Raw genomic sequence first — 23,278 nt, 5'->3', positions numbered from 1 at the left:
TTTGCTGTCTAGAAAGACACTTCAAACTTTACACGCATAGAACTGAACTCCCAACTGTCCTCCCCAAACCACACTTCCAGTCTTTTTCACCCTCAGATAATGGTAACTCCATTTTTCCAATTTCTCAGACCAAAAACCTTGCCTCTGCTCTTCCTCACAACTCAAATCTGACCACGCGCACTGGCCATACCATGACGATACACCTAGTATCTGACGACTTCTCGCTGCTCTTTCACTGCCATCAATCCAGTCTGAGCCACCTTCATCTCTCACCTGGATTCCTGCAACTGTCTTTTAACTGGTCTCTTTGCTTTTTATCAATGCCCACTGTTCTATTCTCAAAATAGTTGCCCGTGCAATCCTTTAAAACTCTAAGCCAGATTGAGTCACTCCTTTCTTCAAAGTCCTCTAATGGCACCCCATCTCAGAGTGAAAACCAAAGCCCCCCAGAGGTCTCACTCACACTAAGTTGCCTCTCACTCACTTTGCTCCTTCCCGCCTGCTACTCCAGGAACACACGAAACACGCTCCTGGCTGCAGGCCTTTGCGCGGGCGGCTCCCTCTGCTTCTAACGCTTTCTTCAGCCACGATTAACTGCCTCAGCAACTTTAAGTTGTGGCTCAGATGTCTTGTTCTCAATTAAGCCTACCTCACCATTTTATTTAAAATTTTAAACACCTACCCAGGCACTCCTGATGATCCTTATACTACCTTCTCCCCTCCACAGTATCTTATAAACTTATTTATTTTATATTTTCTGTCTCCCCGATTGAGAACGAACTCTCCATAAGGGAAGGGATTTGTGTTTGGGTTTTTTTTCCCACTGATATATCCCTATTCCAGGTGCCTAGAACAGTGAATGTCACAGAGCAGGCAATCAACAAATATTTGTTCAATAAATAAACATTTAAATATGAATTACGCTTTTTCTAAAAGGAAAATTTCAAAAATGCTTATATTTAATATTAATCTATTTTGGACATTTTCTTCCAAGTTTAATAAAGTAAAGAGGTGAGTAAAAACAAAACTGTAAAACAACACATTAAACAATAAAAAAACACCCAGCACTAACCTGTAACATAGCAACAGGTGGAGGGAAAACCTCTGCCTGGGTTGTGACCACTGTCTCCTTTTCAACTGGAGGTGGGCTCTGAGTTGTCTGGACCGTCTCTTTAACGGGTTCTGAGCTTTTCACACTTTCCCACTCTAAACAAAATATTTGAAATTGATTTCCTCTGGATAGGTGCAATTTTTCATTTTATACGTACACGTTTATTTCATGTCTGAATAGTCCTTCATCTACCTTGGCACATCTTTAAGATGTGTCCACAGCTGCGGGTGCCAACCTATTTGGTTCTGCTGAGATAAATCTGATTAGGATACTAAGGAGTTCAGAGCAGCATGACATGAGGCACAAATCAAAGACACTAAAATATTTAGTCTAGAGAAAACACTTAAAAGGGATATAATAGATACGTATCTCAAAGGCTGTCTGATTTAAGACAAACCAACCTTATTCTGTATTTTGTCACAAGGTATAAGGGGAAAACAACAAGTATTAACCCAATACAGAAAGATCTTTCTGAAAATACAGAAAAATGCAAAAATACAACAAAGAAGCTCCAATGGTTCCTCCAAAGGTTCCCCTCCCTTAAAGATCAAAGTCATCAGAATGCCTAGTAAGACTACATGACTTCACCCCTCTGTACCTCTCTGACTTCATCTCCTACTCCTCACTCCTCACTACGCTCAAGCCGTACCGGTCTCACGACTTTCGGACAGACCTGGCGCTTGCTGTTCTCTCTGTATGACACACTCTTTCCCAGAGAGCTGCGTGACTCACGCCTCTGAATACCACCTTCTCCATGAGACACTCTTCAACCACTTAAAACTCCAATAGCTCCACACCCATACTGCCTATCCCCTTTCCCTGTTTTTTTCTTCTTAGAACTTAACCAACACTGAAACACTACCTCGTTTATCTATCTTATTATCCATTTTTTCCCCACTAGAACATGGGTTGGCAAACTCTTCCTACTTTTAAGTATTTTAGATTGTGTGGGTCATGTGTTCTCTGTTACAATGACTCTACTATTGTTGAATTTTAAAAAGTCATATACAATAGGTAAACACAACTGAGCATGGCTGTGTTTCAATAAAACTTTATTTACTGAACAGGCTGCCAGTAAGGTTTGGCCCATGGGCTGTTGTCAACCCCTGTACTACAATCTTGTCGACCCCTGCACTCCAAGAGAGGAAGGATTTTTGTCTGTCTGTCTCACTGCTATAATCCCAGCTCCTAAAGTTATGCCTGGCACACAGTAGGAACTGAAATATTTTTTGAATGAATAAACGTTCTGGAGGAACATCCATCCAAAAAGGAGAGAGAAAGACAGTGAGAGAGAGAGAATGACAAGAAGAAAACAACTGAAAAAGTGTTTGAAAATATGTACATTGGCCTGAGAACAAAAATACTATTCTGAAAATTAGCTAATTTTGGTAGAAGAGCTAAGATATCAAGAAATAAGTGTAACATATTTCACTTCTTTCCCAAGCATCCATTATTCTGTGAATTTATAACTGAAGATTTTTAAAACAAAAAGACAAATTTTTCAAAAGAACAGGCTGGATTATCACTTGGCTATAAGCTTTCTAAGAGCAGCATGAATCTGAACTACAGCTCTCTGAGATTCCCTTCCCGGCATTCTCAACATAGATACTAATCAAAATAATCTAGGAAGTTTTTTAAAGAAATTTCCTAAATCCCCAGTTCTCATTTAAACTCAAGTATCTGAAAAAATTAGCCTTTAGAAGCCTCCATATATACAACACTCTCAAAGACTGAAACTTTTTAAAAGACATATATAAAAAATGCTACATTTAGAGTTTTAGAACACTATCTATATACTCTGACATCTATGAAATAGATCCCACTAAGTATACACATTGAACAGGGTAATGTTTCACTTTTCCCCCTCTTTTGCATGATGAGGAAGAATCCAGGAAATAAACACAATTCACCCCAACATGCAAAATTCTTATCAATTACAACCCTTAAAGCATATTTTTAAACAATAAAACTACCTATAGGGCTCTTACCAGTATTTACAGTTTCCTGATCAATCATGCCTCCTTCTGCAAAACCTTCCAAGTCATCCACTTTAACTTTTTCCCATGGTATATATGTTACTCCAAGATCCACATCCCAGAATTGTTTGTATTCTGTTTTTACACCTTTGTTTAAAGCCCAAGCAATCTATCAGAAATGAGGAGAGGAAAAAAGAAAGCTCGTGTTTACTGTAAAAACAAGGTAAAACATACAAAATTATATGCTAACAATGTAAATATGAATAAAATTAGTTTTAAAAATCAGCTGGACAGGCAAAGCATCACTGCTGGAATAACAGTAGCCAACGAAATTTTTTTCCATGTATTTTCTGATTTTGTTTGTAAAATAAAACCTGCATTAGATAGCGGTGGTGTTTATAATATGGGATTTATTTCCACTTCTTACTATGACCTTAGAAAAACACATTTCCAGAAATAAACCAAATCTACTTTTCACCATAAAAATGTCAACCTGGGCTTCCCTGGTGGTGCAATGGTTCAGAGTCCGCCTGCCGATGCAGGGGATACGGGTTCGTGCCCCGGTCTGGGAAGATCCCACGTGCCGCGGAGCGGCTGGGCCCGTGAGCCATGGCCACTGAGCCTGCATGTCCGGAGTCTGTGCTCCGCAACGGGAGAGGCCACAAAAGTGAGAGGCCCGGGTACCATGGGGGGGGGAACGGGACAAAACAAAACAAAACAAAAAAAAAGTCAACCTACATTAGCGATACTCAGAATAGTTAAACAAAATCTTGGTACTCCAAGAGACCAGTGACACTTTAGCTTACACAGAGAAACTCTCTGCCATAAAATGACAAAGCACAGGCATAATAACTCCCTTGAAAGTAATTTAAAATTTTTTAATTCAGTTGCTGAAACTATGGAATAAATTAACTCCAAATAGCAGAAATAAAATGTAAATTAGTTATAAGAAGTAAAAATGGAAAAATACACAATAAATACTCAGACTAAGAGGAAACAAATATATATAAATAAACCCTTCACAGTGACCTGAGTTGTATAAGACAAGATATTAAAAAGGAGACATTAATAATATAATTAAGGGGTAGGATTAGGAAGCACTGGGAAGGAGTGAATGAAAGACAAACTTGTAAAAATGAAAAAGTTCTGCTCATAAAATGGTGCCCTGGTTGACTAGGAGTACTGTGCATGTGTGATTTTGAAGAACTGCTTGAATAAAGTTTTGGTTATTGTTTTATCTATAGCCAAATTTTATAATTCAACAATACTAAAATAACAAATTTCTGTCAAGGTCTGCCTATAACATTAAAGAAGAAGATGAATTAAATACAGGAAACATTCTAACAATCCAATAAAATAAGAGCACGTGCCCCCCAATCTCACCTTAATGACCTTGGACCCAATTTTATATGACCCGGAACTAAGTTTCTGAAGGGCCCGAAATGCATCTTGTCGATGAACCATGCAGACATAAGCACAGCCCCTGGGAGGAATCATCTATTAAAAAAATTATTTTCTTTAGAAAGGGTGTATGAGGAGGGCAAGTCATTTCTGGCATTTTATGGTTTTAATGGAACAGAATATTGATTATTAATACTGAATTGTTTCCCCTTTTCTTCCTCCAGCTATCTGTTTATTGGTACAATTCAAGCACAATCAGTTGAAAAAAAAAATTCAGAAACTAGTTGGGTCTCATTCTAAGCCACGATATATGTGAAATCTTGAATATCATGTGTCAACTAAAGTTTTAACACACAATGAAGAACTATTAAAACAAAGCAATGTATAAAGATGTGTATATAATACCACCAGATAAAAGGAAAACAATACTGTATGGTCAACATATTTGAAGGCATACGATTTATTTAAAGTAGTATTTAAATACTGACAAATGTTATGTTGAGTAATGTGAGAAGGATTTTTGTTTGGGGGAAGTGCAGTATCCTTAATATAAAGTCCAAAATCTGCAACAGATAATAAAGCTAAAGCTTTTCAATTTTATAAAATGTAACTTTGTCCAAGTACTTCTGGACAAAGATTTTAATATTAATAAGAAGACAGCCTCAGTGTAAAGATCTCAAGAGGTTTATTTACAAAGCATTTAACTACTCTATGAACTACCAGATCATAAAATTATCTTTAATGTATTAACTCAGAAAAATACACAGAGCATTTCAGTTTCTTTATGAAGAACTCAAAAGGTATTCTATCACTTTGTTGGTACTTAATACCTAATAAGCTCTAGCTGTCAAAATAACGTTTCCCTCAGTCTTGCTAATAGCTGTCACTTTAATACCAAATTTGTCAAAAGAGAAGTCTATCTAACCCTTTACATAATTCATCTCTTGCAATGTAGATCCAACCCCTTACCAACCCACCAAAAATACTTTCTTCGAACTAATGACCTACCAAATGCTAAATCTAATGGACTTTTCTCAGTCTTCAAACTCCCACAAAATGAAGTGAAAGGTTTTATAAATCTTCCATTAATTTTTCAAATCCTGGATTTTATCACTAGCCATTCAGTACACTTCAGTTCACAAAATAACTTAGTGCCTATTACTTTTAAGTACTACACTCTTAAAAGGTAATACAGAAGAAGAGGGAGACAAGGCAAACTAATGTCCAAATGACTGTGGTATAAGAAAGACTACAAATGTCATAAGCAACGTGAAAATACAAAATGCTACTTGGATTCGGGATCTGTTCAGAGCAGTGATTCCTGGCTTTCCGTCAAATCACCTGTGTAATCATGGCACTTTGATAAGAATCTAAAGGTACTGATCATGGGCATCCCTATTTTTTCAAATGTCAACCCATTTCTGATATGCAGCTAGAGCTGAGAACCACTAGTTTAAAGGCAGCGGAAAATCAGAAAAAAATTCAGAGGCTATATGATCACAGACTCAGACATTACTTATGTTCTGACAGGTGAAATTTAAAAAGACAAAAAGAGAAGCCTACAACACTTTAATGGTGTAAAAAGAGGAATCTAAAATACCTAAGTTGAAACACTCAAGCAATTACCTATTAATCAACCAATCAATCAGCTATTTATTATCTGTGTAACTTACACAAATCATTTAGATTCCTCACTGGTAAAATAACAATATTTGAATAACTTAACCAGCTTCTTGTGAGGCTCCAATGAGATCATACACAGTTGAAAGTAAAATACAAAATGGTCAAATTCAATTTAAATAAAGAGTGCTGTTATTAATACCAAAAAGTCAAGTTTGGCCATATAAGGAATGTTGAGAATATAAGGAATCTAAGACTAGAAAGGAAAACCAGCCAATTTCCCGGTAAATAATGATAAAAAGGTCCAATAGACATAAAAGTATAATAACAGTGAATAAAATCAGAGAGTTAAGGAATAAGTCTCCTCAAACAAATGACTATTCCATTACTTATTTTTAGCCTCAAGGAAAAACAATAGCCCTGCAGGAGGAAGAAAATACTCAAAGGTGGAGACTGGGTACACTGAAAGAATCAAGCTGAGGCGTGACAGAGCTATGCTGTGGCCACACAGGTTTTCTTGCCTCAGGTTTGCTCTGCGAGGAAGAGAAGGGGAAGAGGTGGGAAGAGGCTGGCAAGAGACTGGGGCCTCCAGTCCAGCTGTGTCTCCACCATTAACCTACATGCTCATGTGCAGGTGATTACAATTCTAACGCAGTTTCTTCACTTTCATTTAAAAAAAAAAAAAAAAAAAAGAAAGAAAGAAAAGAAATTAAACCAGATCACACATACGGTCCTGCTAACTCAAACATTTGATGTTTTTAGGAATCAAGTGCTACTACATTGCTATAAAACTCCTAAGAATATTTTGTTAGACTTCCATTTAAAAAAGGAAAATTAATTAAGCAAAGAGATAAACAACAGCAGAGTAAACACAAAAACGATTAGAGTCACTCATTTTAAAATGTGATTAAAGGCAGATATTACTGGGCTAATTAGGAACCAAAGTGACTCTGAAAACTCCCTATTTTTTTTTAACTTTAAATTATTTAAGAACTGATACTTACATTAATGGATTCAATCTGTCCAAACTCTTCAAACAGGTTGGTTAAGTCTTGCTGTGTCGCCTTCTTGTCTACCTGACCAACCCACAGAGTAGTACTACATACTGTCAAGATATAAGAGACACATAACCCGAATCACATAGACAGTTACTCCTTTCAAGTAGCTGAGGAAAAAACACTAGTAACCATAACAAATTAAAATTTAAGACAGCATATTTTAAATACTTGTTAACGGACATTTTAATGTTATGTTTAAAATCAACTGAAATACCAGGTACCCATTAACATCTATGCCAAGTCAACTTCTTGCATTATCACCTGCTCTCAAGAGTGGCAGCACACATCAATCACCTGTGGATATCTGGAAACCACTCTAAAAGATGACGGAAGGTATGGGGTATGACAGATCAGGAACTGGGAGTTTTAAAATTCTGCAGGTGATTCTAATGTGCAACAAAGTTTCAAAACCATTTCTCACTGCAATCCTATCTGTGTACCTTTTAAGTATCTTTCTGTGCTGGAATGATTAGATGGATGTTTCTCCTTAATCAACAGTTAAATCTGAAAACAGTACCTTACCCTTAAGGAAAGAATAATTATATTACAAATATATATATACAAAAAGGAAAAGGCTGATTTAGAACTCGTTATCATGAAAGACTTAGGGATACTTAAGGGCTGGAAGCCACTTCCCTTTAAGAAATAAATGCTACACATGAGACATCTTGCCTACTCTGAGCTGCACTGTTCGTGTCTCCATGAACATCTCCTTTTCCTGAAAACACTGACTTTAAAAATATTTACAGCTGATAAATTTGCAGAGTTTTAATGTATTTGGATTTATGTCAATGTCAAAAAAAAAAAAGAAGTCTCCAGCTTTTGGGTTATCTTTCATCGACAACACAGCCTAGAGCAGGTTTTACTCTAGAGCTAATTCAGCCCCACACTAAGATGTGACCATTGCAGTGTGGGTTTCACATTACATTCTACTGAATGTGGGTCTCAATCAGGTCTCTATCTCTCTCTGGCTGGTCAGAACTTGAACGTCTTCCAGGCGTGTGAGCTTTAGGAATCATTCAGCTAACAGATGCCTGGAAATTGTTCTTTCCCGGCTCTTTGTTCTTTGCCTCATGCAGCCTTACCCTGTGCATAAATAACTTAATATTCAACCAAAGTCTCAAAGGGCAACATATTCGTTTTCTTTTGCTGCTGTAACAAAACACCACAGAAAGGTATTGTCTTACAGCTCTGGTGGTCTAGAATGAGCCAGCAAGGCTGCATTCCTCTGGGGGCCCGGGAGAGGGTTTCTCTCTCTGCCTCTGTGAGCCTCTACAAGCTATCTGCGTTCCTCAGCTCATGACCCCTACCCTCCATCTTCAAGCCAACAGTGCGGCACTTATTCTCCTTTCCACATTCACATCACCTTTTCTCTCTGACCCTCTTGTTTCCCTCTTATTAGGACCCTTGGATTACACTGGGCCCTTCTGGATAATCCAAGTTAATCTCCCCATCTCAAGATCCTTATTAATCAGATCTACAAATGTAAGGTAACATATTTACAAACTCCAGTGATTTGGACATGGACATCTCTGGGTGACCACTATTCAACCTACCACAAACCCTTAGCAAATTTCTGGACCTCTTTCACTGAATAGTTCCCACCTCTTCATTACTCTGTTCTACATATTACAGCTGCCTTAATCTCCCCAAAACCTGTTCCATGTTTCCCCTACTCTTTCGATATTGTCTCTCTACAAATTTTTCCCATGGACAACACCATTTCCACACCCCCCAGAAAGTAATAATGAGTATCCTCCATCCCATGAGAAGGGGACACTTGATTCTTAGAATGTTACTGTTTGTTGATGTTTCACAGCCCCTGGACTATTCATGAAAACTCATGTTCTAAGAACCACTAGGCAGAGAAACACTACCATATGTGTTTAAAATGTGTTGGGACCACATCAAATTGTTATTGCTTCTCAGTAAAGAGAGTTTTGAGGTAAAAGACGAGATATACTTTTCACTGTATTTTCTTATGTCCTTTCTAAATTTTTTAATTGTCTGTTTTACCCATGAAAATAAAACAGCAACAGAAAATAAATTCCACGGTCAATAACTATGTAAACGGTGGCAATAAAACATGACAGGTTAGGTGAGGAACTAAATGAGAGACTCCACATAAAAGCCCATCATAAAACTCGTTATTCTGAATGTCGTAATGGTAATCATGGGAGGAGGCGTAGTTGAGATTTTACGATCAGACTTTTGACATTATTTATCAGACAGCACCTAAAATGTTTGAATTTTGTCACTCACCCTAAGGGATAAACAGAAACTTTCAGTTAGGAATGTCAACATTATTAAATTAACACTGGCTCTCATAATCAGGTAAGATTCAGGAAAGGGCTTCCCTGGTGGTGCAGTGGTTGAGAGTCCGCCTGCCAATGCAGGGGACACGGGTTCGTGCCCCGGTCTGGGAGGATCCCACGTGCCGCAGAGCGGCTGGGCCAGTGAGCCATGGCCGCTGAGCCTGCGCGTCCGGAGCCTGTGCTCCACAACGGGAGAGGCTGCAACAGTGAGAGGCCGGCGTACCGCAAAAAAAAAAGAAAAAAAGAAAAAAAGAAAAAAAAAAGATTCAGGAAAGATAGCCAAGGCTTGTTCAAATGGCTAGAATTTAGTAAGATGGCTGTCGCCTTTAATCCTAAGCCTAGATTTCTAGGATGCTTCAGCATTATAAATTATACCAGTTATTCATCTATCTCCGTGGCAGAAGGAGTTTATTTGGATACATTCAGAAATTAGATAACCTGATCAGTGTTTCGCTCTTGGCGAAGAATGACAATTTGCCTCGCTTTATGTACTTTATCCATCTGCAGTCTGTTGGTTCACCTTAAAAGTCATAAGCCGCTAAGAATCGTTTAGGCAGAATTTGGCACTAATTAAAACTGATTTTCCTATACCTCACATGCCTACCAATCTCCTGCAGCACTCTCCCAAAACAAACTCCCACTACTACCAAATTTGTTCTAATCATACATTATAGATTAACATATAAAGGATGGAAAGTTTTTATAAGAGAAATGTCTCCTTCAGTACTGATCCAGTAAGTTTATAATTAGCTTTAAAATTTGCATGCTTCCTATAATAATTACTCCTACAGACCTAGTTTTCATAATTGGTTAGGACACTGTGCATAGAAGTCACAGTGTCCATGAAACAGATACGAGGCCTAGGACACTATAAATCATTAGTCAAGTCATATTTTCTAACTAGCATTTAAAAAAAACCTCTCAATGACTTTAGTACTTGAGTAGAACCTGCTATTCCTTTTTCTTTTCTCCTCTATCACATTACAAAACCCCAAAATATAATTACTCATATACCAAACATATACCAAACCAGTTATTAACCTCTTAGTCGGAAAATAAGGTTGGGAGACGTTGTAGCAGATGCTATTTTCTCAATGTTATTGAAACCAAAGCTTGTACGTCACTTACCACTTAATGTTTTAGATCTAATTGGAGGCAATCCCTTCTTCTGTCGTTCTTTCTCCCTTTCTCTAGCTCTTCTTTCACTTGAGTATGAACGTGATGATTTCCTTTTTCTGTCTCTAGAGCGAGAGCGTGATCGCTTTCTGTGTTTACGCTTTCGAGAACCAGATCGTGACCTAGATCTTCGTTTTCTTGGTGATCTACAAAAAAAAAATCTTATTTTACTTCTAATGACAAAGTTATTCTTCTATCAAATTTCTCACGTGTAGGTGGGGCAGGGGCGAGACTGTCTGGTCTTTAGCTACCTTTTAAAAAACATTTAAGCATAATCAAGTATCAAACATGTATGTTCTCAAATCTCTACACCGCTTAGGTCCACACTAGTCACAGGTGTTTGTTTGCAATAATTCTTACTGAGTCTGGGTGATCATTCACAACCACAAGGAAGAATAAGAGAAAGATTCTAGCAAGGCCTCACTTTCTCTTAGGGTCTCTTCCAACTCATTTTTCAAACAAGAGTCAAGAACAGGGATGAGAGATGGAAGAAAACAAAAAGATTCTTTAGGTGACAAAGATGTTACACCTTAAAATTAAGAAACAAAGAATGTTTTCAACAGAACATTAGGCCACTATACAATTCTGTTTACAAGTTTTCAATTTCTATAATCTATGTGTGCTTGACTTTACAATATAATGTGATACTGAAATACTGTTTCTTTTTTCCTGTCAGTCATATGCCATTGAACTCTTCAAAATACTTAGTAAGGAGGTGTTGCTAAGACAGATAAAGAAGTTGCTAAGACAAAGAAGTTTCAGCACTAACACTGTTAATTCACTGAAGAAAGGTCAGCTTAGAGAAAGATGAACTGACAGGCTCTCATTTGCAAGAGGTAAATACAAGTACGTTCGTGAAACACACAAGAAATGACTGAAAAAGTCATCAGGGATACTGCCTTCTCTTCCAGCATTCGCTGTTCAGATTTTCTGGGTATTTGTGTGTAGAAAATAGGACATTAAAATGTTAAAGATTAATGACCTTAAGTTTTAAGACAGTTTATAGCAAAAACAATATATACATGCTACAAGAAAGTTTACCCGGTTAAGAATAAGGTACCTTCAACTCAAATTTGAATGAGCATGCACAGTAATGAGCCTCAGCCATGCTGAACAGCCCACACAGAAAACCATTTCTAGGATATGTTTTATAGTCTAATATGCTTAATGTTTATAAAAATAATTTTTGTAGTGTTATTTTTATAATCATTTTTGGTATTATGAGATGAAATGGAATGTGAGAAATACAGTGGAGTTTCTAATACTGTTCCTCTACAGCTTGATTTAACTGTTGTTCAGAGGCAATGATACCCTAAGCTGACTATCATGATGTTATTAACTAAAACCAGATATAACCTCAAATCCAAGTCTCATGATACTGCCATGACTCATGCAAATTATTCAAATAAATGGCCACAGCCACACCCAATTAAAAACAGAACACATATTTTCTGTTTTCTGAAGTTCTGAATTACTTCTTCCTGAGAGAATGTCACTCTCAAAAAACATTTTCTTTAATCCTGATGCAAAGAAATAAAGGATGCAAAAAAGTAAAGCCAACAATTTAAATGTTCGCACACAGCTATTCTTAAATAGTATTGTAGAACCTTGAACGAGATCGTGAATGCGTTCTTGATCTTGAGCGAACAGCCACTTTCTTTGCTTCCTGTTCAAAGATCTCCTCTTCCACTCCATCTTGCCCTTCATCTATATCCATATCCTTGGAAGTCAAAAGAAGAGCAAACAAAATGCCTGGTTGAGATTCAGTGTGTATTGGTAACTCTGCCTTACAAAATACTCACCATAGTAGCATTAATGACTAATAGTAAAATGGTTAGAGTGTGGAGCTTAATGAGGAGGAAAAAACCGTTCAGGTTTACATTATTTTACATACAATAAAAATTATTACTATATTTTAAGGTTTTTTTCTGTAATTAATTTAAGAAATTTATGCCCCAGAAAAACATTTACTTTTTACCTGCTGCTGAATATCTATGGAATCATCCAAATTTGCTTCAGGTTCAAGGAAATGCTGTTGACTGCTTCCTTGTGATGGTGACACAGAATGCTCTGACCCAAATGTTCCTTCTTGACTGTCCTGAGGAGTTGCCTATTGAGAATGTACACAAACACACAAACATTGGGAAATAATGAATATTATGAATATTATGACAAATGAAACATCACAATTATAATTTTAAAAAGGAGCCCAATACCTAAAGAAATCCCATTACATCTTTTATGATCAATCTAAAACGGCACTTTTGTATAAATCCAAGTTTACTTAAAAGCACAGAATACCTCCATAAAAGGGAGATATTATAACACTAGAAAAGAATGGTAAGATAAAGTAGTTCTCCGAACAAATTTTATATTGTGGAAAATACAAACTATCAAGAATAAAGGGACTACATCATGAATGATATATAAAGAACTAAGTCACCCACTGCACATGTAGAAGCAAAACGAAGCTCAAACCCCAATATCAAAATTACTGATCTTGCAAAATCAGTTCTCAGCGTGGGTGTTTTTCAACCTCCACCTCTAGGAATTCACAAGAGTATTAGGAAGTACTCAAATACGTAAAATATTTCAGAAAGACTAGTAAAAGTTAGGCAATGAAGCCTAATTATAGGAAAAACTAAAATTTAAAACGTTTTGCCCCTCTAGGACTAGAATTACAGCAACTTGCTATAGGGATACTGCTTACATGGTGCTGATCATTATGAACTTGACTAGCAATTACATATACTATGGTGTTAACTAAAATTGAGAAACTGATTATTACGAAGAAATGACTCCCTAGTTAAACATTCCTAAAACATGATCTCACAGGTGTTGAGGATTAGTAAGAAGAGTTCCTGGTGGTACACAAGTTGGGAACTATTATAATAACAGAAAAGAGCAACTCAAAACTACTGTTCCCTTGCTACAAACTCTGTGATTGTGAACCAAGTTACTCCATCCAACTCTGAATTTGTCTCCCTATGTGTAAAGGAATGCAAGCACAGTGATTATAAGGAACAGTATTGTATTATAAAGTTCAAAGTTGCTAAGAAACTAAACCTTAATTGTTCCCACCACAAAAAGGAAATGATAATTATTTGACATGACAGAGGTGTTAGCTAACACTACAGAGATAATCATATCCCAATATATAATCATATCAAATCAATATGCTGTACACCTTAAACTTACAGTTGTCAATTATATCTCAACAAAATTTTTTTAAAAAATTACTCTTACTCTAATGACATTTAAACTGAAAAGAAAAGAAAGCAGCATAAAAATTAAGAGCCAAAAAGAGCATTAAAGAACTGTTCCAAGTGTCTTAATTTATGAAGGAGCAAGCTCCCCAAAGACAAGTAACATTTTCAAGGTTTAGAAATAAATTAAAGCTAAAATTAGAACTAAAGTTCTATTAGTCTTTATTCCACAAAATTGACCAAAAAGTTGGTAAATAAGTATATGTTTGAGAACAAATCAAAATGTTTTTAAAGCACAGTCCTGGCTTATGCCTTTAAAATGGTACAATAAAAATAAAATTCTTAACAACACAGCAAGATAATTTTCAACTTTATCATGAGCCGTATTGTTTGGTCCTAATTCAGTACTCATACATCCTTCACATTATTTACTTCTTACCTCACCGTTCACCTTTGAGCATCCTACCTACCATCCACCCACTTGTTTTTCACCTTTGATTTTCTATTTAATGGTCAACCCTTGGTATAACCAGCAGAATCCACTGCAACCAATGCTAGTTTTTGAGGTTCTTTTTTGAGCAGTTTTACGTATTTGAAAAGGTTGTGACTCATGACTTTTATTCTTTCTTAACAATCTTATGAAGAAGAAAGAGAAAATCTACTTTTAATATTCTACCAAATTTTATCTTATGATCTTGCAATTAGCATTAGGTCCACTGGACCCTTAGCTATATTTAAGATATGTTATGGGATCTTAGAGATCTTATTTTCCTATATACTGAAACATTTTACCATTTCATCTTCCTAAGAATTATTCCATTATTACTCATCAATTACTCCCAACTGTAGCCAAAAAGACTAAAATAATAACAACCAAAAAAAAGGAATTGTTGGGAAGGGTGATTCAACAGTGAAACCATCATTCAGTTTTACTGCATCACCAAAAACACTGCATTGTATTTCAAGAAGGTATAAAGACTGGAGACATATCTGTAGTCTGCTTTTAGCTTTCCTTGGACAATGGATATTTAGATGTTTCATTTTCTGTCCATAATGGCAAAGAAAACTGACAAAGAAACATATTTCACAAAAAAAATTTTGGGGGTGGGGGGCACAAAGCTTGCAGGATCTTAGCTCCCTGACCAGGGATTGATCCCACGCCATCGACAGTGTAAGCGCAGAGTCCAAACCACTGGACCACCAGGAATTCCCAATATTTCACAACACTTAGACAAAGCAGATGATGAATGAAAAAAAAAAAAAAAAAAGAAAAAAGACAGCAGCATTCTAGACTCTAATGGTAACGGTGAAATTTAATGTTTAAGTGAAATATCATATGGTGAGTTTTCAAATGACTGCATCCCAAACGTTATTTCTCAAACTCAAGAACTGATGAGCGAAAAATGTATCTCTAAGGACAAAAATCTCTAAGGGTATTTTCATTCAATTAGTCATTCAACAGGAAGGATTTCATCTTATAGTATTTTGGAACAAGAAGCTGGACTGTTCTGTTTTGTTAAAAGAACATGTGACATTTGAACTTAGTTGACATAAAAAGGTTTGCTATATTTCAACTATATTAAAATTCCTAATTATGTTTATTTTCCCCTATGCCTTTAGTCTCGCTTTTAAATTATTTTAAGATGACTAAAAAATATTTTTAAAAAACCAAAAAGACTCCATAGGACCCAGGTGGCAAATGACTTTTTATCCTGATATACGTCCTTAGTATACATCCTGGTATATTCATCTCTAGTTTCTTCAACAATGTCTTCAGGCAAAGAATCAGTGATAATACTGAGGGACTTCCCTGGTGGTCCAGTGGTTAAGAATCCACCTTCCAATGCAGGGAGCCCGAGTTCAATCCCTGGTCGGGGAACTAAGATCCCACAACTACTGAGCCCACTTGCCACAACGAAAGATCCTGCATGTCGCAACGAAGATCCCACATGCCGCAACTGAGACCCGACGCAGCCAAATAAATAAATAAATAAATAAAATATCGAAACAAAATAGAAGACAAGGATAACAGCAGCTAGCAGAGACTTCTTTCAAAGTTGGATTAACATTCACTAAGTATCACATTTTGATCACTTATAAATCTACTTTCCTCTATTTCTTTCTGTATAAGTGGCAGGAAAGACTTCGTCAAAAACCTTACTGAAATCCACACATGCTATGCTACACCTACAGCATTTTCCTAATTTATGAGTCTAATAACCTTACAACATCAACCTCAGTACACTGAAATGCAACTCAAGTCTCTTAATGTATCACCCGTCTTAGTTATCATGTTCAATTCTCCTCTTTCCATTATATTCTCCTCTATAAAAAACTACTGAAGCAAAATAAGTTACAAACTTCTGATATCCCACTGACAGCTCTTTATTAAGTGGCTGAATCTTGTATAATCTTTTTAAAGCCCTTTTATTAGTCTTATCATTTTCATCATCAGCATTTCATTCTGAGTTATGACTCTTGACATCTTTTGGATATCTTGATAAAACTATTATCAAATTCACAACTCCAACTTACTCAAAAGAATAGAAATCATTCCTCTTATGATATGATTGTTAGTCCCTTCACAATTCAACCATTCTCAGAAAGTGCTCCCATTTTCCACTGGTTTTCCATCATTAGATAAAAGACCTCAACCCACACCCAAGCGTGGTCAAGGCTGCAAGGAACAGAGCGGCACTAGCCAACCTATTCTTTTCTCTGAGGAGCTCTAATAAATTTTAGGCAGCCACATGGAGATTACTGGTAAACAGAAATGCTTCACTTTTCTGCATGTTTCACCCCATCTTAAATACACTAAAGGCAACTGGTTTGATAGAGCTAATCACACAACTTATTAAATTTGTTACTCTGTTGATATTTACTTTTCAATTTTAAATTTGTGATAGGTTTTAAACACTATTCACCTTACACATTAGAAAAGTTGCTTTTTCTTCACTACTCCCCTTTCTTCACTGCTTATTTTTGAATAAGGAAGCTTTAAAAACATCTACTCCTTTCAAAGAGATCTTATTACCATATCTTGTAAAATTTGGGGGATGGTATAGAGTAATCAACTAAGACCAGAGTTCTTTTTTCTGTTTTTGGTTGGTGAGATTCTTAAAACAAAATTACTCTCAAGTTTTTAGGAACTTTCACTTCAGTAACTTGGTGTTAATTACAAGCTCAAGCTCAAGATCAAGAGTATTACACCTTTACTGTCTCTGCTAAACTTTCATTCTACTGCTTCTGCTAAAACATCTGAAATGAAATTGGAACTAAGGCAACTCAAAAGTGTCACATCTAGAGCTGAACAAATCTGTTTAGATAAACTCTTCCATTACTCCTACCTCTTGCCTCTGTAACAGCTCTGACAACCTGTTTCTCTTCCTTGAGTCACAACTTATGTTTTTCTTTAAATAACACCCAGGTTTGGTTTTTGTGGGGGGGCCACACTGTGTGGCATGTGGGATCTTAGTTCCCTGACCAGGACTGAACCAGATCCCCTGCACTGGGAGTGTGGCGTCTTAACCACTAGACTGCCAGGGGAGTCCCCAGGTGTTCTTCATTGTGCTTTGTCTTCAAGTTTCTGAATTCTCAGGCAGATATATTTTATTTTCTTGACATAAAATAATGCACCTACCCAACTACTCCTATCAGAATTATTTCTACAAAACAAGGTACGGAATTCCATTCTCATAATTCCAGGTACAAGTTCCAACATACAAATATCATCAAAATCCATTTTACATTTACTCTTTGCATTAGAAGGACAAGTTCAGGGACTATTCCTTCTAAAGTAATCCTCCCTCTTCCATATTCCCATAGTCCTTCACATATACCTCTATTACAGAAACCAGGATTCTGCCTTCTGTTCATATAGATATATGCACTCCATTAGAGAAGAGCTTACTTGAGGCCAGACACTTCTCTGTTCATCTCTGTATGTATTAACTAAGAATGCTCATACTTTAAAAATATTTGTGGTATTGTACTAAATTCGTTAGAGTCAAAAAGGTTTGATCAGGAAGAAGTGTGACTGGGGGGAATTCCCAGAAACTCATATCCAAACAGTTTAACATCCATAAGTATTTCTCATATAGAGAAAACAGAGGCTTTGTAATGGATTTAACCCTAGCTTCACAACAATTTGACATATTTTATCAATTCTAAGGTATGATTTTTCTTTACATTTTATCACCCTGAAATTCAGAAGATTCTTAAAACTCCAAGAGATGTTATATATACAAGTACCTAAAAATTCTTAACTATACATAAAATAATGGTGGGTCTTAAGACTGATGATATATGATACTGTGTACTTTAACAGTGGATGTTTCGATTCCACTAAGCTTCAATTTCCTACAATGTAAATGAGATTCAAAATACCTATCGCATAAGCATTAACCGTAATCATGCCTAATAAAGCTCTTGCCACATACTAACAGTCTCATTAAAGACAGCAATCTATTTTGTCATCATCACCACCAACAACAGCAAGATCATCACTATCTTGGCTTGACAGGGAATTGAGAGGAAAGTTTTCAGCTGTAATACTGAAACACCATCTCTGTCTTCTGTTCTCTAATTCCAGTATACTGAAATTAATGTTCTCAATGGATACATAAGTTGCCAGAAAACATTTTGATTACCAAAAACCAAAATGAAACAAAAAAGCAAACAAAAACTGTAAAGGTCCTGAAAAGACTGATCTCCCTAGTAATAAACAGCTGAAGAAAAAAAAAATCACCAAATGACCGTCCGTACATAGCAGTAATTCTAAAGACCACAAGATGGGGTTATAAACCTTTTGAGGCTGTTGCTGTTCCAGGAGTTGCTGTCTGAGATGTTCAAGATTTTGCTGCTGTAGCTGTTCTGCTATCTGATGAAAGATGGAATTGTTCACAGATTCTGAAACATGAGAACTAAAAGGAAAAACAAGTGGAAATGTATATTAAAATCCAATAAAGATAATATGATAATAACTGAATATTCAAAAAGAACACCCCAAAACGCAATTAAATGGAACATACTCTATTATACTCTACTGTATGTTTACTTTTGAAATATTAACACAGAAAATAGAATACCTCAGAACATTAATATGTTAAAATAGAAATATACTCTTCAATAGTTTCAATAGATGGATCACATGTTAGAGATACTCTGATGAAGATCTGATATTACTGCCTCACAGTATTAAAGTACATAAAAATTAGTACTTTTCCCATTACAGCATTTTAAGAAAATCTCTATAAGACACTTATAAAAAGAGTTAAAAGTACTTAAGCATTGTCACTCTAACTCCTTCTTTAAATTATGAGACAGTGGGAAAAATGTTCTATCAATCAGTATATGTGAAATCTACCATCATAATTGATTATACATTTCATAAAACTAATCTGCTTTCTTTAGAAAAGCATTCACATTATTAGGTATGTTAACAGAAACAGTGTTTAGATAAGAGGAATTAATAATTTAACTATACTCTGGGAAATTCACACCTGGAATACACCTGGAATTCTGGGTGCCACAAGGCAAGACATGAACAAAAAAGAGGGCATCCCAAAAGGGGCAATCAGGATGGTGAGAAGTCTTGAAACAGTTGGAAAAAAGTGTACTTCATCTGGAGCAAATAAACCTAAGGGGAAGAATGATACCTATCTTCAAATACTGGAATGGCTATGTCTCAAAAGAAAATGGAGCAAATTTGTTTCCTTGCTTCAGAAAGCAAAATGGATCAGTGTATAGAAAGCAAATCAAATAAGATTCAGTAACAAAAGATCATACAGTATTAACAATTACCTTCTTGTCATAGAAGGCATTAAAACAATGGATAAATAACCTATACAGATGGTTAAAGGAGATTACTACATTGCTCAGGACACTAACCTACATGATCTCAAATGCTTCTTATAACTTTAGAATTCATAGCTAAAACATTAGTTTTTAATTTTTTCAAGTAGAATCTCTATCATAAGCATGTAACTGCAATTTTATATATTATTTAAGTATATTTTTAATATATTATCACAATACAGAAAACTAAATAACCGCTGAAATAAGGTACCTAGAGGCCTTCCCCGCTCATCACCCCTTTCCAACCCTCCCACCTTCCACCCCTGCTTTCCAACATCCTCCTTCCCACTGGTCCTCTCATGAACCCTCACCGAACAATCCATTTCTTTAACAAACAAAACCCCTACAACCCTACTCCTTACTGTGGATTAGTCTGATCTACTCCCCAAATTTAGTATACTTCCTACTAGTGCCCATTGGCACTAGAAGCAAATGTCTTTCCTATTATTCTAAATATTCTTACAACTGAGTTAAATAACTTAAAGCCGAATATAGACAACAGAAAATAACACAACTAGATTTATCAACACATCAATTTTCCAGTAAAGAATTTTGATATATCCCAATTATTTGCAAAGTTCTTAGGAAGAGTCAAAATAACACAGGGAAGAAACAAGCAGCAATTCCACCATCTTTCTGTAATGTGAGAGCTCAAGGGCCTGAAATAATAACTCAACTCACTCCAAGTACACTTAGTAGCTCAATGGTAATGTCCCAAACAATGTTTATAAAGATAACAGAAAAAATGTATGGTTTATAAAGAAAAACAAACGATTCTTACAGTTGAGAAGCTGGAATTTCCTTTTTGGGTTCTTCACTATGCTCAGAATCTTCCCCAAAATCAAACCTATCCATCAACTTCTAAGTGGGGGGAAAAAAGAAGAGAGAGACAAATTTAAAAGTGCTTTGCACAAATAAAAGTTGCAAATGCTATTCTGAAGGCCAATGACATCCCATTAATTTATCTCTATCATTTAAAATGTAAATGTTTCATATCATTTTATTGTTATACTCTAATAAAACATTTTATTTGAGCGGATCTTTACTTTTCTTCAGAGCATTTTGACAGACATTGTCTTATGAAGCAAAACAATCATGACACGCAGGATAAATACCGATACTCTTAACTTTATAAAAGAGAGGATTAGGATTAAAATAATTAAGTGGCTTGTCAATAGTAACATAGCTTGATTAAAAAAAAGTCTAGGGCTTCCCTGGTGGCGCAGTGGTTGAGAGTCCGCCTGCCGATGCAGGGGACGCGGGTTCGCGCCCCGGTCCGGGAAGATCCCACGTGCTGCAGAGCGGCTGGGCCTGTGAGCCGTGGCCGCTGAGCCTGCGCGTCCAGAGCCTGTGCTCCGCAATGGGAGAGGCCACACAGTGAGAGGCCGGCGTACCGGAAAAAAAAAAAAAAAATCTAGAACTATAATCAACAGATCTGTTACTAGGCACAGTTCTCTCAGAATGCTCCACTGTCTTCTAAATGATCAATTTAAAGACTTTTTGGAAGCTGCAGGTGAAAAAAGTCTAAGTAATAATCTAGTAAATCAATACTTATATTTCTATGAAAATAACAGCAGAAATAAAAATAATACAGATAACACTTCCAAAGTATTATAATATTCCCATAAATAGCAAGAATATTAAGCATATCACACAAGTTAAACATAAAAGATTTTCAACTTTAAAAACACTATTCTTTCGTTAGACTTCAATTTATCACAGCATAGTAACAACTTGTAAAGAAGCTTTCCTTTGAATTTTCACATACTTCACAATTTTAATTCTAGCAGATTAAAATTATAGGACGGACACCATAATTAATATATTTGTAACATCCATAAAATAAATTAGGAAGTATAAAAAATAATCATCTGCCTCAATAGTGAATACAGGGGGCTTCCCTGGTGGTGCAGTGGTTGAGAATCCACCTGCCAATGCAGGGGACACGGGTTCAAACCCTGGTCCAGGAAGATTCCACATGCCACGGAACAACTAAGCCCGTGCGCCACAACTACTGAGCCTGCCGCTCTAGAGCCCGCGAGCCACAACTACCGAAGCCTGTGGGCCTAGAGCCCGTGCTCCACAATAAGAGAAGCCACTGCAGTGAGAAGCCCGTGCTCCGCAACTAGAGAAAGCCCGCACACAGGAACGAGACCCGACGCAGCCAAAAATAAAATAAACAAATTTATTAAAAAAAAAAAAAAGTGAATACACAATTTTACTGACCAGTTATCATTAGGCAAAAGAAAATATTCTGAATGTTTCGAGTGGAATTATAAAATTCCTTAATTTCTTTCAGAAATTTGAACTTTTTCTAAAATTTATATCTTATAGAGTACGATGGATGTTAAAATATAAAATAGTGCTATGGTAAAATGTAATTTACAGAATTGGAATATACATGATAGTATAGAAAATTCAGTTCTTCATACAGAACAGATCTCTTATCTTAGTTTTTACCTTGTTAAAAGACACTCCCTGTTCTAGGGGATTAAGGGTGCTGGCTGCTGCAGCCGCTGCTGTAAGCTGTGCTGTAAGAGCCTGCAGCTGGACCACAAGGCCGGCGTCCAGAGCTTGCAAGATGGAAGGCTGAGGCTTCTGCTGCTGTATCTGTAAAGTCTGTATTAACTGCTGAAGCTGAAGGGGAGAGGGGGGGAGAAAATTACTATAAACAGGTGTTGGGTTTGTAATAAGAATACTCAACTAAAACTTTTGGTCAATAAAATTTACCATTCTACAGTCTAGAAACCAAGAAAAAATATATACTAACTTAAAACAATTTTTTTTAAAAAAAGACTTTTTGTGTGTGCCATATGTAACACAGTCCTTAATAAGTTTGTCTTGCTTCTGGATAGTCAGGGAAGTTTAAATAAAATAAAATGATCACACCATGACCAAATGATTAAAAAACTCATCACAAGCAGACTTTTTTTCACTAAGCTTTTTCATCCCTTCTTCAATTAACTCAACCTCTGTAAAAGGACAAGCACTTACAACAACTGCTTTTTACTATCATTCAGATTTACCATCTGATAACACATTCCTGAAAGCAGCTAAGAAAATAAGAAATCTGTCCCTTGGAGCAGTCTGAAACTAAGGAAATTAAAGGTGAACAGTGTCAACAGAGTTGAAAGCAACCCCTGCCTCCCACTCACCCTCCCTCTTAAAAAACAGAAACAGTAGTAAGATGCTGAAGTCATTTCAGTTCAGTAAACCCTACATATAACCTAGTAGTAATTAATACTTTCCTACTCAAGATGTTAACCCAAGTTAAATCTGAAAATTACAAGTTTAGAATAGAAAAACAAAAATAGAAAAGCTATTGCTAAATAAGACATATGCACTCTAAGTAAAGTTCAGTTTACAGTGGGAGAAGGTAGAAACATGCACGATGACAGTAAGTAAAATGATTTCATCTGAAATAGCAACATTAAGAAACAAACTAGAGTCTTTACCTATCATATCAACATTTACTACAAACTACTAATGTGACAGGAAAAATATATGATAGCTGAGCTACTGCACTGAGGAAGCTCCAAAACAGACAGGACAGATGAGT

The 23,278-nt window shown here is 36.2% G+C and overlaps 1 protein-coding gene across 8 annotated transcripts in view; it reads right to left on the bottom strand.

The window, feature by feature from the left end:
* Window positions 1-23,278, bottom strand: part of SCAF8 (SR-related CTD associated factor 8) — a 134,992-nt gene that overhangs the window by 67,151 nt on the left and 44,563 nt on the right. For all 8 annotated transcript variants that reach the window (XM_059083719.2, XM_059083726.2, XM_059083727.2 and 5 more), the window contains 10 exons: window positions 22,180-22,356; window positions 20,501-20,580; window positions 18,668-18,785; window positions 12,636-12,767; window positions 12,265-12,377; window positions 10,610-10,803; window positions 7,113-7,213; window positions 4,471-4,584; window positions 3,100-3,256; window positions 1,073-1,206 (listed from right to left, as the gene is read on the bottom strand). In XM_059083719.2, the coding sequence (XP_058939702.1) occupies window positions 1,073-1,206; window positions 3,100-3,256; window positions 4,471-4,584; window positions 7,113-7,213; window positions 10,610-10,803; window positions 12,265-12,377; window positions 12,636-12,767; window positions 18,668-18,785; window positions 20,501-20,580; window positions 22,180-22,356 (1,320 nt within the window). The remainder of the gene's footprint in view (window positions 1-1,072; window positions 1,207-3,099; window positions 3,257-4,470; window positions 4,585-7,112; window positions 7,214-10,609; window positions 10,804-12,264; window positions 12,378-12,635; window positions 12,768-18,667; window positions 18,786-20,500; window positions 20,581-22,179; window positions 22,357-23,278) is intronic.

The sequence above is a fragment of the Kogia breviceps genome, chromosome 13 (assembly GCF_026419965.1).
Source record: "Kogia breviceps isolate mKogBre1 chromosome 13, mKogBre1 haplotype 1, whole genome shotgun sequence".
Classification (NCBI taxonomy): domain Eukaryota; kingdom Metazoa; phylum Chordata; class Mammalia; order Artiodactyla; family Physeteridae; genus Kogia; species Kogia breviceps.
Note: the sequence above shows the minus strand (reverse complement) of the source record. Positions and strands in the feature narration are given on the sequence as shown.